This window comes from Gymnoscopelus braueri (genome assembly GCF_963280865.1).
Source record: "Gymnoscopelus braueri genome assembly, chromosome: 18".
Lineage (NCBI taxonomy): Eukaryota > Metazoa > Chordata > Actinopteri > Myctophiformes > Myctophidae > Gymnoscopelus > Gymnoscopelus braueri.
Window position 1 is genome coordinate 31,519,471 of NC_137618.1, and position 16,602 is coordinate 31,536,072.

At 41.8% G+C, this 16,602-nt stretch overlaps 2 protein-coding genes across 4 annotated transcripts; both read right to left on the reverse strand.

Moving 5' to 3' along the window:
* Positions 1 to 88: 88 nt before the first annotated feature.
* On the reverse strand, positions 89 to 1,876 carry rab9a (RAB9A, member RAS oncogene family). Its single transcript, XM_080412566.1, has 2 exons — positions 1,747 to 1,876; positions 89 to 1,522 (listed from the first exon to the last, which is right to left on the reverse strand). The coding sequence occupies exon 2, from the start codon at positions 1,474 to 1,476 to the stop codon at positions 868 to 870; it is 609 nt and encodes a 202-aa protein (XP_080268692.1). The 5' UTR covers positions 1,477 to 1,522; positions 1,747 to 1,876; the 3' UTR covers positions 89 to 867.
* A 1,504-nt stretch (positions 1,877 to 3,380) lies between these two features.
* Positions 3,381 to 16,388, reverse strand: egfl6 (EGF-like-domain, multiple 6). 3 transcript variants are annotated; one of them, XM_080457239.1, is made up of 13 exons: positions 15,952 to 16,388; positions 13,177 to 13,286; positions 12,711 to 12,798; positions 11,998 to 12,117; positions 11,110 to 11,229; positions 10,454 to 10,588; positions 10,238 to 10,360; positions 9,512 to 9,574; positions 8,541 to 8,825; positions 6,080 to 6,148; positions 5,883 to 5,978; positions 5,288 to 5,550; positions 3,381 to 4,466 (listed from the first exon to the last, which is right to left on the reverse strand). In XM_080457239.1, the coding sequence occupies exons 2-13, from the start codon at positions 13,234 to 13,236 to the stop codon at positions 4,362 to 4,364; spliced, it is 1,527 nt and encodes a 508-aa protein (XP_080313365.1). In that variant the 5' UTR covers positions 13,237 to 13,286; positions 15,952 to 16,388; the 3' UTR covers positions 3,381 to 4,361. The 3 variants fall into 3 exon arrangements, with proteins under 3 accessions (XP_080313365.1, XP_080313363.1, XP_080313364.1); XM_080457237.1 differs by having other exon boundaries at positions 12,711 to 12,803; XM_080457238.1 differs by lacking the exon at positions 9,512 to 9,574 and having other exon boundaries at positions 12,711 to 12,803.
* Positions 16,389 to 16,602: the final 214 nt, after the last annotated feature.

Sequence of the window (16,602 nt, forward strand, 5' to 3'; positions counted from 1 at the left end):
CCCTGTCTAATGCAATTCCAAGATTAAAAGTGTGAGGTAAAAACAAAATACAAAAGTTTACAAAAATGTAATTACACAATACAACATGCATGTTATATTTGCTTTAATGCTTATTGATGGGATCTTATCCCTCAGTGCTTCCAGCACAAAACCATAACCATTCAAGGATAAAAGGTGCAATAATCATGAAAACCCTTCATCTCTGTTACATAAAGTAGTAACTCTAGATAGATTTCAGAAATAGTTATTTGATTATAAATTATTCTCAGTTGTGCACTTAGGTTATAAATATGAATCCATTACATAGACCATGAATGGAAGTCTAAAAATTCTGACACTCGCGCTGCAGGGTTGTACATCTAAATTGATCCTAATAAGTCATACAGTATAAAACGCCTTCAAAATTAAAAAAAGGAACATCTTACAATGTGATAAATGAAGTGAAACTTGGCAAACACAGCGTTGGCATCTTGTATAATGGCAAATTCGTACAGTTCATGTACTGTAGCTCCCTTGTGACATATTGAGTCCAGGGGTTGACACACATGTGATTCTTTAATCAGGAAGTCTTTCACAACCCCGACCTCCAAACTGCAGCAGATTAAAGTAGACATTTCTGTACTGTATTTGGGTTATGAATGATTACTAGTGTTTTACTTTTTTTATTTATTTTCTTCTTGTCTCCTACTCCAGTGGACAATTTCAACTATTAGCATGACAAATCTGTGAAAGTACAACAAACCATGAAACCAGTAGCATAATTAGATTAAATAAGATTTTCTTAGTATATAGCAGTTAGGCCTAGAGCCTCATCACACACGCATAAGAACAGCTTGACGTGAATCGGTGAATGTCAACCCCTGGATGTTATGAACAGCAGGTGGCCGAGGTGCGAGGCTTTCTGTGTAGGTTGACCGTGTCTGTATGGATGAGGTGGTCCGTCCGCTCCTCCATTGCCAACACCCTCCTCACTGCCTCCTCAAAGGCAACCGCCACATTTGTGGCATCCTTGGCACTGGTCTCGTAATACGGGTGGTTGCCGTTCTCCTGACACCACTGCCGAGCGTCCTCGGCAGTCACCTGCCTCTCCGTCACGTCCAGCTTGTTCCCCAGCACCACGAACGGGAACGTCTCCGGCTCCTTGACGTCTGCATAATAGATGAACTCCTTCTTCCAGTTGACCAAGTTGAGAAAGCTCTGGCTGTCGTCGACGCTGAAGGTGAGCAGGCAGCAGTCAGAGCCGCGGTAGAAGGGAGTCCTCAGGCTGCGGAAGCGCTCCTGGCCAGCCGTGTCCCAGATTTGTAGGGTGACCATGTGGCCGTCCACTTCCAGGTCTTTGTTGAGGAACTCCACGCCGATAGTGTGGAAAAGGTGCGTGTCAAACTTGTTGGTGACGTAGCGGTTCATGAGTGAGCTCTTCCCCACGCCTCCGTCACCCAGGAGAATGACTTTCAGCAGGGATGTTTTTGCTGCCATGATCGATGATGACGTCCACTAAACACTCCCTTTTGTAGTGAATTACCTGATGGGAAGATGGCACATTTATGTAGGTTTTTATGTTGATGATCATTGAAGCAACACTAAAATTGCAAAGGAGAATATGCAGTAATCTAGAAATATTGAAAAAAGAGAATATCCAATTATATAGTAATATTGAGGGGATAAGGGAGCATGAGTACCAATTCATAAGAGGATAAATACTGGTGACCAAGCTGTGTGTCTCTCAGTCTACAGTATGTGACTCACCCTTGCTTGGTTTCAGTCTCCCCCTCCACTCCGTCCGGGTCATGTGCTGTAAAAACCTGGCCTTGGTCACATGCACCGCTGGTTCATATTGGTCGGTGCATTGTATAATGTAACGTTCAATCAGCTGTAATAAAAGTAACGAGGAAAAGGGTGTTTACTGGACTGGTGGTGACCATTAAACTAGTAGAGAGTGGCACAGAAGGCCTATTGGCTTCCCGTCGTCCTAACATTTATATCTCTTTTTCAATCAAATATCATAACATTTCATCTAATCGGAGTCCCGTGGTTTTTGAGTTGAAACGCACATCTACCAAAAATACACAACTAAAAATAACTAACTGACTGTAAACTGAACCATCAGTTGGCCGTAATAAGTGCCCGCTATAGCATTAATGTGTTATGTCTAATAACAACACTTATACAATTCACCAAGCTAATGTTAGTGTTAGCCAGGGGCTTTATACTTACCAGAAAGGTGTCGTACCTGGCTGTGCAATTCAGCTATGTGTCGCCAAGAATTCAATCACAAACTCAGTAAAGAATCTATAATTACGTTTGACAGACACTTTGTTTTTCCTAAACTAACGGCAGGTCGCTCAGTGAACTTAAGAGACTCGTACCTGGCTTCTAACGTAAATTAGCTGCTTCTAGCCTAGCTAACTGTCGTTAGCTGCACACACACAGCTTCCTAATATGGATCATGTGATCAGTGTTGCCAGGTTTTGAGAGAGAAACAAGCAACCAGGTCTATGAAAACGAGCCCAAATGAAGCTAGCCCTTCGCCCTTTACACATAATACAAGCCCAAATAAGCAAATAAACTTTAGAAAAAAGCCCCAAAAACCACAGCCCGCAACTACCAATATTTACAAGCGACTTTACAGAAAAACAAGCCCAAAGTCGCTTATAATAAGCGGACATGGCAACACTGCACGTGATCTTCTGCAGCTGGGCAAACACAAACATACAGTCGAAATCAATGGTAACGTTCCAGAACAAGAGAGATTATTTACAGAAACGCCCGCATAAGTCCCCATATAGGCTATCTAAAATGTTATCTGATACGTATATTAGCTACAATTTGATGCGTTTACTTACAATTAGGCAGGTTTCATGCAGCATATGATTATTATGGCATGATTTTGTCACATTTATAGATGACTTCTGCAATACGTCCACCTGGAACACGTATCTGCATTTCACTCACTGTACACCTTCTTCCACTAGAGGGCAGTATGTATTAAGTAACTTGACTGAAGCCTCTCTAGAGCAGTCAGTGTTTCTCAAACTTTTTATTTTCAAGGATCCCATTACTCAGAGTTACATACCTGTAAGGGTCCATTTGGAACCCCTCAAGGAACCCAGAGAGTCCCTGGACCCCACTTTTTGAGAGCCACTGCTCTAGACAAGTAGGCACATTGACATTCCCAGATGGAATCGGATGAATACAGTTTCTGACTGTAAGGTAAGGTGTTGCATTAAATAAATGATTGAATCTGGAGTTAATAATGGAAGATACGACTGAGAAAAAGATTGAGAGCAGAGAGTATACTTTCGAGTTTAATTGGTAGCTATAGTTCGGCCAACTACCAATTATGTGCGTCTGCAAACCTAGAATTAACAAATACATTTGATAATGTTCATTCATTCATTGTCAGTTATAATTTTATACGGTATGATTTGATAAATTCAACCCTTACATTGTCACAATATAGGCAATTTATACATACAACGTAATTTATGAATTGCTAAAATGTGACTGAAGGCCAACTATATGCCTATTCTACTCAACTTTGGTCTTTGGTGTTTGTTCTTGCCTAACTTCACATTAAACCCCGGAGGGTACAAGCTGCAACAAATAACTCAAATTAATACATTTTGTCCTTCCACTCTGTAAATACCTGCACATTAATTAATTTGTGCCCTGAAAACATATGAGAAAAAATATGAACATGGAAGGCCAACTTAGAAAAAACAAAAACATTTAAATGTAATGATACAATATGAAAGCATAATTTACAGCAGTTATGCAGTGATACTTTTGAGCATTCAAATGAACCAACCTTCAAAAAGACTTGAATTTTAAGATAAAACTCACTTATTAATTCACATTACATGTCTTAGATAGATTTTCCATTAACTTCAGCAATGTACTTTCAGATAAACAAAAGAAAACTAGCCACAATACTGTTACTTTAGTCATAACTGACAGAAAAGACTAGCGTTTCCACATAAACCTGAGATCTTAATCTGTGTCTTAAGAGCACTGAGTATATAAACTGAAACTACAGCATGTATTTTTAAATTCAAGAATGTTGTATGATGTAGCAGCATGGTGTGAGCTTGTGAAGCACTCTTGTTTGAACCAATTACTCCCCCAGGATGTCGAACTGTATCCATTGTATTTTACTTGGATGAACTGGGTCCAAACCACAAGAGAAAATGTATGCATGCTTTAAAAAAAAAGAGTACCAGTTATGGTAATTTTAGAAATTCCACAGGGAAAGACCGTTGTCTGGTCTGAAAGTCCACAGTAGGAGTTGAAAATTGGAATCTCAGACACACGTCAAACACAGGAAGTTTCAAATGTGTTGAAAGGCTGCATGTGACAAATTCTTAAAAGATCCTTTCATCCTCTTGACAGGAACCTGAGGTCAGCACCACATTGTCCAGCCCAATTTCTCCCCCAATGCCGCTCCCACGCTCGGCCTCAAAGATAATCTGTAAGACATTAGACAATACTGAGTGAACAGGACTGTGTATCACAACCCCCCTTCAGTTCCATACCTGACCTTAGCCACACCAAATCCAGGACTTATACATTTCTAACAGTTTACTATCCATTTCTAACCTTAAGTCATCTTTAACAGTGTATTCCTTGTTTCCCTGGAATATCTGGAACACTGGGCCTTGTGACCAACTATAAGTGGCAAAGAAAACCTTTGCAGACCAGATGTAGTGGCATGTTGTATGTCAGTATGTTTTACTTCTGAACTGCAGCACATACAACAGATGCAACAGAACACTAAATATAATAGCCAAAACATCCCTGAATAAAATGACATCATGTAAATAATACTAATACTAAGGTACATCTGCCGCACTAGTCTCACTTTGCCACACGATCAGAGATCTCTGCCTAGTGCCTACCAATATGTCTGGGGACTTCTAAATGCAAGGTAGTTGCTAGAACATACAGTAGGCGAGAACAGCCGCTAACGAACCTATACCCACTGCTTCGGAAACAAGTCATGTCACAGTTTTTTTCCTTTCTTTTGTTTTTAAATTTTTTGTACTTCCAAAGAAAACTGTTTGATTGTCATCAGTCTCTAGTTGAGCAAAGAGTTTAGAGAATAGAGACTGACTTGTGCATCTACTGCTGTACACACTACACAGTCACTTATTTACCGTTGAGATTTACTGCAACGTCAGTGATGTGAAATTGTAAACCAGAATATACGGCGACTAAAACTCAATGAACAGATCACTGGACAACACTGAGTGCTTCATCACGATTCATTTAAATTATGTGAAGAACTCACAGACTGAGGGGCCTCCTCCTTCCATGCCACAGTAAGGAGCTCCGTCTCCCAGCCCTGGGCTCTGCTGTGGCTCTGCTCCCACACTGGATAGGCATTGTTATCCAGCAGCACCCTGAGAGCGCCTACATTCTTTCCCACCACGCGGTAGTCAAAAGTCAGGCAAAAGCTGCCCTGTTGGGTCCGGTCACTGAGAAGCAGCTTCAGTTTGGCAACATCTCTCTGGTCCCCCAGAAGTCCGTTCATGGCCATGTAGTATTCATCACCTGAAAGAATGCATAGGGAGTTCAGAACTCATAAGGGACCAAGCAAGCCACCTTGAATTTAACCACATGGACCCTAGCAGCCCTATTCTAGGGCGAGCATTCAGCCAAAATAGCAGATCTACAAGCTCACAATGCGTCACTGTGAGCTAGATTGTCTATTTTCTGAGGATTTGGGAAAAAATAGGGGCCTCGGCCCCTGGAGGAATATGGTAAATGAAGATAATTTAGAATATAATTAACTTTATTCTTCAGGGTTGTTTTGATCACACAAATGTAGAGTTATATATGATAACTTGGTAACTTGGTAATGTGTGTTTATATGTGTTTATTACCATTGTCATGGTAGGCTACACTCCAGTCCATGTCATCAGTCTTGTCCTGCACCCACTCACATGCTCCTCGATCAAAGTTGCAGTCCATGAGGAATTCTAGATTTAAAAAAAGAAAAGAAAATGATGCCAAATCAGCTAAAACAACTAAATGACATTTTTTGTATTTTTGGCAGATTTGACAGAGGGTTGATGATTACCCTCCTGAACTGGTGTAATCTGGATCTCCTTCACTTCTGTTGCAGGTCCAAATACAGACTCAAATCCAGCTGTTTTAAGAGAGATGGGAAGATAGTTCAGAGTGTGCACAGTATCAACCATAGGATCGTGGAGATTAATATGATGACTGTTTTGTCAAATATTGAAACTGACATGAGCTGTAATCGATATTAAGTTACGTCCAATGTAGAAAAGTAATTCCTTATTGTTGCCTGATCAAAATACCAACAGCATTCCAACCTGCACATTCCTCCGAAAATAGGTGGTTGTAAGTGATCGTTCCAAAATAATGTAGTAGGGGAGATTTCCCCTAATAAAACAAAAGCCAAGAGCGGGGCTTTTAACCTGCAGGTGTAGACCTGTCCTGCTGTCATTCATCTCTCGAGAGGGCACATTTCAACCGTAGGATATAGAAACCCCCCCTGTATTGAACTTCCCCCCTGTGGGGGGTGAATGGCCCAGATGTACGAAGGCTGTGCTTATTGAACCTGCTCAGCCAGAGTGGGCTGGTGTCAGAGAGGTCTAGAGGGCTGATGACAGACTTTCCCTCCGAGAGTCAAGTCTGTTTGCACAACAGCTGTTCTGAGGGGGAGTATAATAAAAGGCTTGGAGTCTTTAGTACCCTCTCCCTTCCCTCCTTCCTTTGCCTTCTTCCCAGGGGACGGGTGCGAGCTCAGGATGAGCTGTGTCCCTGGGCTCTCAACATGCCGACAGAGTAAAATTCCACCCTGGAGGTGATGGATGTCTCGGGGCCTGTCTCCTCTTGCTACCTGAAGTCTCACGGAGACTCAGTTGGCTGTCAGAGTAGTTGTTTCCATATAGATCACGTCTAGCGGTGAAAGGCATTCTCATTTACTGTTTGTCTCACTCAGATTAATTCCATTGCATGACAGCACTGCCCGCTCTTATCTAGAATCTAGATATTCATCTGAGGATACAGCCAGGAGACATATTCAACAGGGTCTGTGTGCATAAGCGTTATAAGGTTAAACAAATAGATCAAGATCATTGCTATTGTTGGAACCTGAGCCATTTATATAGTGAATTGTGAATGCCTTTGCTTTGTGCGTGTCTGTATGGCCTATTATGCAAGGTTTTAAGTTTTTGAAAATGTCATTGAGGGCCATAATGTTTTCTTAACTTAGTAGTCAGAGTAGGCTAGACATGACAGTTTTAAATCACAGCTTTCCCAAACCCTCTTGTCAGTTCTCCCTGTGTGGCATTGTTACACTCAAGGTCAGCATTTGCTTTTCAACAGCTGTTTTTTTAATGTCCTCAAGTCGCATGTCCACGCAACATTCAGCAGTAAGCGACAGGATTCAAGCAAGAAAAGGGACAGAACATGACATTAAGGAATGACATTACTGACATTAAGGAATTGGTACCAATGTTCGATTAATTGAGGTAGGAGAATCATCTAAATCAGAGGCCTTCTTCATTTCTCCTCGGATAGCCTGTTACACTATCTTGTCTTTCATGCTTGGTGGTCAAATTAAACTTCCCACCCAGAGTTTTAGAACTGTCTGCAGACTCTGCAGTCTGCACGCATGGAACTCATAGAGTGTGCATGAAGAGCACTTGGAGAACATGAAACAACAGAGCCCAGGGCTTTCTGGTTGGGGGCTTAACGCTGACCTATCTTAGTGGAATGGTAATCCTCAAAGTAATACTGTCTGACAGGCCAGCACTTTTGTGAAACTTTAGGATCTCAGATACATTCAACTGAGAAGAAAGGAAGTCTTCCCCAGGATTCAATTTGGCCAACCAGGCAACCACAGTTTTAGTTTTTGCTTGCTTGCTTTTGTCTGAATACAAGACGCTAGCTCAGCAGTTTGTGTTGAGAAAGGCCACACTGATAATGACAGCCAATTATTGAAATTAAAGAGTTTACTTAGAGGACTCCTGAACTAGACTAGACCTCCTTCAAGCTCAGCCCAGAGATCTGCAGCCTGAGAAGTGCACAGGTTTTGTGCTTGTAATTATGGCAAGGCTTAACCATCATAAATTGTCTTTAACAGACAGGAGACATCTGTAACAGGTGACCATCAAGGGGGTAATCTCTCCTAGAAAGGCAGAGTAAACAGATACACAGCTGGGTCATTAGGTCAGTGTGGGAATGGCCACAGGATCGCCACACCCAGCGCAGCTTGCTGTGTGCTAAAAGTTGGATTATTGTTGTAGTTTAATGCAAAAAAACCTAATTTAATTATAATTATATTTGACCACTGATTCCTCACTGTGTGCACATGAATATCAAAGTCTTGCATAATCTATATCACTATTACATTATTATTATTATTATTATTATTATTTCCCCCTCAAAAAACAACAAAAGATCTACAAGCTCGATGGTGGTTAATCTGTGCAAGCACGGTTATTTTAGGACCACCTACAGTGCCAGTAAAAAACTACTGTGAGGTAGCCAAGAGGAAGGAGGCTTACTGAAAACATCTCCCCTCGGATTGAGCTGGTCATCTCCCCTCGGTCTCGGATTGAGCTTGTTGTCTTCCTTCCCTTCCTCTTGTTCTTTAGGGAACTCTTCCTTCTTTTCCGTGGGGAACTGGACCTTCTCCTCCAGGCTGGGGGTTCCGACGTAGACGGAAACCCCGTTGACGTCTTCATAGTCATAAGGCTGCTGGCGGATCCTGGGAGGCGGCGTCACCACTGGCTCAGGGACGAAGTTTTTGATCTCGTCTGGCTTCCTGTGCACAGGGGAGTCTGGGATCGCTGCAGGTAGGAAAAGGAAGTGGGTCAGACCTCTGGAACTACAATCACAAGTGGGAACTGCATTACCAGGGTCGGAATGTGTATGACTTTTCCGGGAGCCGTATTGGAATTACACACTGTAGAACAGTGGTTCTCAGACATATTAACTGATTTAGCTGGGAACCCCCTCAAGGACCCTTGGGGGTCCCCGTACCCTACCTTGAGAACCACTGCTGTAGAATCCTGAGCGTTAATTTAACTCTGAGAATGTACAAGTAAATGTCCATTTCATTGCATTTGTACACTCGTGCAAATTTAGTCATACATTTTGCAGCTGCCAATTACTTACCATGTTATGGAAGAAGTAAATTACCATGTCACAAGAACAATGATTGGTAAATACACAAAGAGGCAGGTGGACAGACAGACAGGAATATCATGCTCCATGCACTTGAAGCACGACAGATTCTGTAAAAATTAATCAGTGCCATCCTCAATGCATAAGCGTTTTATGACTGCAGATTTCATGCTGAGAGTTCTGTGCCTCATATCAAGATGTTTTTACTAATGCATATGCAGCATTGCCAGCCTTGAGCAAGGGAGAGATGGGGTGGGGTTGAGGGGCAGGGGTGGGGTGGGGGTGGGGGTGCCTGGCGAGGAGTCGGTACTAGAGGAAACCGAGAGTCTTGCATTCCGCACAATCTCACCGTTGAGGGAATCATCTGCACTTCCTCTGTCTCCGTCCCACGGGCTCTGATAAAATGGCTTGACTACAAGACATAAAGGTATCTTCATTTGTTGTGTATGATGCACACAGTGTTTTCTGTTCTGGGCTTCTTGATGTCGACTTAATTTACTTAACAGTAAGTCACATTGTACTGCAATGTGTCAGGTCTTGTCCTATGGTCTCATATTGAAGATTGTGATATTTGCTCCTAGACCCCTGCAGCTTTTTTCCTCTACAAGCCAGATACATTATACACATTTATGTTCTTGTGCCACTTCGCTACATCAAGTATCACCTGCTATTATCTGGTATCTGGTTCAGGGAGTACACTGAGACCTGCCTTTCCCCTGTCCTACATATGGCTGGTTGTGGTATAGTACAGTGTCAGATATTTACACAGGTGTGATTTCAATCTATAGGGCTCTCTCTAGCTAACATCTGCTAAGAGCAGAGGGGTCTGAAAACAGGAAACTGCTCTTGGCAGGACTGATGTTTGTCTGATGTTTAAAGAGCCCAAGTTAAATATGTGTCTGTAAAACAGATAATATCACTCTGCTCAAATCTTAGCCCTGAGCTGTCTCAGTCAGAACTGATCTATTGAAACAAATCGTAATGCACCGGTGTCAACATCTACTTCGTCGGTGTTTATTTGGATAATTATTTGTAGCAGATGGCTGGTCATCAGATGGTGACCAGATGGTCTCACCTGAGCATTCAAAGCCATTGCCTCTGAATCCAGCCTTGCACCTGCACTTGTAGGATCCTTGAGTGTTCAGACAGGCAGCATGGTGGCTGCATTTGTGGGTGCCGGCCACACACTCATCAAGGTCTAAAATTGGAGGAAAGCTTATGAGTTCATCTAAAGTATAGCATACAGTAGGGCAGTTACAAACTTTTTTCCTCATCAGATTTTATACCTTACCTACACAGTCATATTTGGCGTCAACATATTTGAGATCATAGCCATTCTGACATTTGCAGTAGTAGCTACCAAATGTGTTAACACATTGCCTGTTGTATGGGCAGAGGTTCTTTCCAGTAACACATTCGTCAATGTCTGAGGGAAAACAAGCAAGGACACATGTTAGCCTAGGATTGAATATAGTTAGATCTGTAGCAGCCCTCATTCCACCAATGCTATTGTTTTACTTTTCCCATGTTACTAAAATTAGAAATTGGCTCTGTCTCTGCTCAAACAGTTTTGTGGGAAGAAATAAAATTCCACTTTATCCATTTGACTGGAGACCACTTAACCAACCAGGAAGGCAAAAAGCCACATAATGGAGTCTGTTCAGATCTTTGTCTGACAGCTGACCCCATGCACTACACGAACTAGTAACTGCTAATCTGTGAGACAGATCTATGTGGTTCAGATTCTGTACATGTCAGTATGCTACCTAATCAACATTATACAGTATGACAGTTGTGCCATTTTGCAAAAGTATACGTTGTTGTACGACCGTGCCACAGTCACAGAAGATAACACATTTTCAGGTTGTATGACAGATTTTCAGTATAAAGTAAGCTTTAACCACCTTCAACCTTGAATGTGATTGGAAACGTCAGCAGTATACTCACCTACACAGGTCCTCTCATCTGGCCCCAGTTGCAGCCCTGCAGATGGACAGAGGCAACGGATCTCACCCTGTACCTCCTCACATCCATACTGACAGTGGGCGAGAGAACATGTCCTGGAGTCTAGACACGCACACGCGCACACACACACACACACACACACACACACACACACACACACACACACACACACACACACACACACACACACACACACACACACACACACACACACACACACACACACACACACACACACACACACACACACACACACATGCGGTAGGCATACAATTTACAATTTTGGCGTTTAGGAGACACTCTTATCTAGATCAACTTGCACAATGTGCAAGAGTACTAGAGTAAGTGGCATGAACCCTATAGTCAACCAACAACAGGGTATGTGGTTGAGTAAATACTAGAGCGCTAAAAAAACAATTAAATGCTACTAAGTAACTATAGGATGGCATTGGCAGGTAAACATCAATCCTAGCATCTGTCTGTATGAGGGTTTTATAGTTAACTAAAACTAAATAACTAATTGACAAAACATTTTAGTTAACTGAAATAAAAAATAAAATGAGGCTTTACAAAAAAACTATAACTAACTCAAACTGTACTGTGTGCCTACAAAACTAACTAAAACTAACTAAAATAGAGAAAATGTCCTTAGTTTTAGTCTTGTCAATCTTTCATACATAAGTCATTTAGCTGTGCCCTGTTTTCAAAACACAACTAACACTAAAACTAATAAAAACTAAAATAAAACAAAACGTTTTCAAAGAATAAACTAGCAAAACCATTTTAGAATAAAGTAACTGAAAACGTAAACAAAAAGTCTAAACTATAATAACCGTGGTCTGAATAACATACTATCATACAATCACTCACTGGCACAGGACCCATCAGCCATCAGGGTGTATCCATTGAGGCAGTAACACATGTAGCTGCCATATGTGTTCATGCAGCGATGCTCGCATGGACGAGGCTTCAGTCCGCATTCATTCAGATCTAGAAATGAGGCCCACACAACAGTTAGGGGTGTAATCGAACTAATCGATTCAATTGATTAGATTTTTTTATTTTCAATAATTCTCGTTTTTGAAATTGCTGGAAGAATAATCACTAAGAAAACATGAGCTATCGCCTTTTATGTCTCGCCCCCCAATAGTAGGGTTCGCCAAATAATTTACGAATACTATTGCCCTCCCACCGCCGACCAGCGTTCACATTAGTAATATTGTTTCGTACCTGGGTACACTTAAATTAAACTGTAATGGCACGTAGATGCCTCAAGGGAGCGCTGTGGACTTTGGGAGATAGAGAATGTCATAGAGTCAGAGTTTACGAGCGAATAATAGTTCCTGATGTTTTATTGAGTTTTAATAAAAACAGAGAAACAATACACAACCAAAGCAGTGTGCGCTAGTAAAGCCAGCAGGCTTTTTTTCTTTTTTTTTTACGGTGTTGAGATGAAACACATAAAATATGGAATCGTTTAACAATAAAATGTGAGTGAAAGTGGCTAGTAAAGTGGGCTATAAACTGGAAATGTGATCTTTATGAAACTTGGTTGACCCTCTTTGTTGACCCCAATTACTGACCTTGATTGCATGTCTTTCCGGTGTATCCTGGGAAGCATTTGCATTTGCTGGGGCCGGCACACTCTCCGTGCTTGCAGCCGTGCTCACACTGAGCTGGTAAAACATTTAAAATACCACCAGCAGTAATGGTGGTTGGAGAAAGATGGGTTACAGTTAAACCACACATTTTTAATGTACAGGCCAGCTTTTTTCTATCCGAAATGTAATTTAGTCCACATTTTCTGGGAGAGAAGGGAAAATATCCCCCCAAGGAAAACAAAAACAAATTTGAGAACACTATTGAGGGTCATTTAGATTCTTTGGGTTTGTTGTTTTTATATATGATCAAAGTTCTGCGTGGTATTGAACATTTATACCTCCGCTTTATGAAAAGTTCTGGTTACTGGAACACCAATATTACATTATAATATTATACAGATATTATATTTGGATCTATGAGGTCTATTGAGTTCGTGGACCTTCTTACCCTCGCATTGTCCTTTATTGTTTTTCTTCCAGCCATAGCAGCACTCCAGTCTCCTGCCATAGCGACACACACCTGGTTGGTGGTTTCCAGTAGGGACTTGTCTGTAGTGCCTTTGTAGAAGAAGAGGGAAGGACAGGGGATAGTGTCTGTATTATTACGGTCTTGCTTGAACCTTAGCATCCCTAATGTGTTCGGGGAACATTCGCCAAAAATAGCAGATCTACAAGCTCAGCAAAGAGATTTGGAAAAAAGAGAGGATCAATGAAGCAGTGGATGGAACATCCAAAGTTAGCTTGTTCAATGAAATCTTTCTTCTTCTTTTTTTTTCTGTCATGACATATCTAGCCAGAATCAAACTGGGCACATTGCGATTTTTGTGGTTGATGCACTTGTCCATTCTGTGTGCCCCATGAAATCGTATTCTTGATTTGATTCTGAAACGTCAGGGTGGTTACAACAATTTGTACCTGCCTCAAATATGTCCTAGACTCTTCTCCCTCCTGGCTCCCAAGCTATGGAATAAACTCCCCTTGCAGTTAGGATTGCAGACTCAGTCACCATTCTTCGCTGCAGTCTGAACACTTACCTCTTAAGACTCCACCTCACCCCCAGCACTCCTCTCTCCTTGTATTCCTTCCTTGCACTGTATACTAGCGGATATATGTTGGTTACTTCTTCACAAATGTTATGTTATTTAATCATCATTGCTTGAAGAATGTATATGCATTTTATGCTGTTGCTTTTTGTTTAGACAGATGCTAGGGTTGATGTTTGGTATCCTAGTTACTTTGAAGCACTAAATTGTTTCTTTGCACTTGCACCTGTTTGTTTGTTGATCTTACACTTGTGTTACTCTGGATAGGAGTCTCTGCTAAATGCCTAAATGGTAAACAACAACATAACTGGGTCAGTGAACTTGGCTTGCCCATGTGTGTTTGGGAGTGGCAATTGATCCCCGAGTCACACGCACATCTCATTTAGCTTTTCCAAATACAGTCCTTCAGGCACCCTCCATCTAATTATGGCCCCAATGGCACTAGTGTGGAAAACAAACAGCCTAAATAAAGTTTCTCCTTTACTGGCCCCCCCATGGAGCAATAAGCCAGCAGGCAGGATGTTGGTCACAGATGGAGAAGCTCACTAATCATGGAACTTGTTGTGTTGCACACAGCGATACATCAAGGTTGACCCTACTTCCTGTGCGTGTGTTTCTTTTTTCCTCCATCTCCATCTGACTGCAGCCACAGTATTTACTATACAGTCATTAGCAGTCACCTTAAGCAAGTCAGCAGAATCAATAACCTGCAGGTATACCATTGCACGTGTATTTTTCAACTGTAAATTAGATTTCCTTAACCATTTAAAGGAGGAGTTCACCCAAAAAATGACTTATTTTCTATCAATTGCACACCCTATGAAGCCTTGAATCCATGGATTTTTTTTTTGTTTTTGTCGCATTCCTAAGCTAATAATTTGATTCCCGTCTCCTACCGGCTAATGTATCCGGTAGGAGACACAAAGTAGATTATTTGTGTCTCCTACCGGAAATACACACGGTCATCAAATTATTGTCTTAGGAATGCCACAAAAACAAAAATGAATCCATGAAATCAAGGCTTCATGGGGTGTGTAATTGATAGAAAATAAGATTTTTTTGGGTGAACTCCTCCTTTAAGACCTATTATACTTTTTTCCGTATGACACATAGTGAACTTGTAGATCTGCTATGATTGATTGATGATGTGATTTTTTTGGTAAACTTTTCACCTATAATGACATAGGCCTACCCAAAAATAGGGATGAAGGTTGAAAGTAGTTAATGTGCCACTTCCCCTCACTTGTTGGGAGAACCAGAGAACAGTCTGGAAAATCCCTCACTGGCCCGAATATCGAAGTTCCAGCCCTACAGGTAATCTCAGCTGCCATGATAACTCGTAACCTCTAGCCCAGTGCCCAAAGTGTACTCTCCCAGATGTTTAGCATTCTGGCCTCGTCTGAGCAACTTCCTAAATGCAGCCCAGCGAGGCTCCAGTGGGACTGGAGGAATCTGAGACTTGATAGAAATCAACCCAGAATAGCCTACAGGATGCGGCTGCAAAGTGTGTGACAGGTGCTCTTCAGTTATTAACAGTGTTGCTGAGCTACATTTAGCTGACACAGCGTCATACCTCCCATAGTCCACCTCCAGGCCTAGACAGAGAGTGTCATGATCCGTAGTGCATGCCATCAAAACAAACGTTTTCCCATGTAAACACACTTCAACCCAATATTACACTGCAAACTAGGGGGATTTCATGATGTTTCGTGATGGTGCAGAGCTGCACTTAAGAATAACACGTTCATGGTAAACATGTTCATGTTAAACTTTCAACGTGAACATGTTGAAAGTTTGGTGTCCCTATTTTAGGCATGTTATTACTGGCAAAACAATAAAAATGTTTTTTTTTTTTTATCTTTAAAAGAAAATAAGAAAAAGAACAAAAAGACAGAAAAGTGATGTGGGATGGTAGATTGGCTATTTTAGTAATTTTTTAAACATGTATATAGTAGATAGGCCTATAGATAGTGTAGTTTCCACACTTGTTACAATATATGCACCCTTGATTTGATCACTCTGGAATCAATCAGTGGGATTCTCAACAGAGGAACTGTGATCCACAACAATAAGCACTAATGTGTTTCCACCTGCTGCTGGTGTAGAATCGGAGTTGCACTGGTACATGAAGATTTATCCTTCCCGGCAACAAAAGGTGAAGTCATTGGTGGTTGTCTTACCTGTGGCGGTCGGCACTGCTGGAGGAGATGCAGAAAAGGAGGAAAAGGGCACCGATCCACGTTAATGGCTGCATGTCTCTTAACTGTAAGCAGCAGGAGCACTGTGTCTCACTCTTGGCTGTCTTTGGCTGCTGTGAATTCTTACTAGTCCTCCAGGTGGGCTTCCACGCATTAAGTGCTTAGACAGTGATCCCACGAACAGGTTTCAATTGAGTCTCCTCGCAAGGCGAGCCAGAGTTTGTGCTACCCCCAAAACAAACTCACACTCTCCTCCAGGGAAGAATTTCTCTCTCTCTCTCTGTCTGTCTTTCTCTCTCTCTCTCTCTCTCTCTCTCTCTCTCTCTCTCTCTCTCTCTCTCTCTCTCTCTCTCTCTCTCTCTCTCTTTCTCTCTCTCTCACGTTCTTGAAGGTGGCAGTAGCTGTGGTCCTTGTCCCATAATTTGTTTCCTCTCTCTCTCTGAAACTCCAGGGGTAGGCTGTGTATCACTCTGTGTGAAATGACACTGCTGTGAGAGGAGGGTTAAGAGGAGGTAGGAATGGGTTTGTAAGGGGGGTGGGGATTATGTTGAGGGGTGTGCTACGCTGTAACCCAATACAGCACCACATAAAGCTCTTCCTGCAGAACCCCAGCAGGGTCAAATTGTGCTTTTC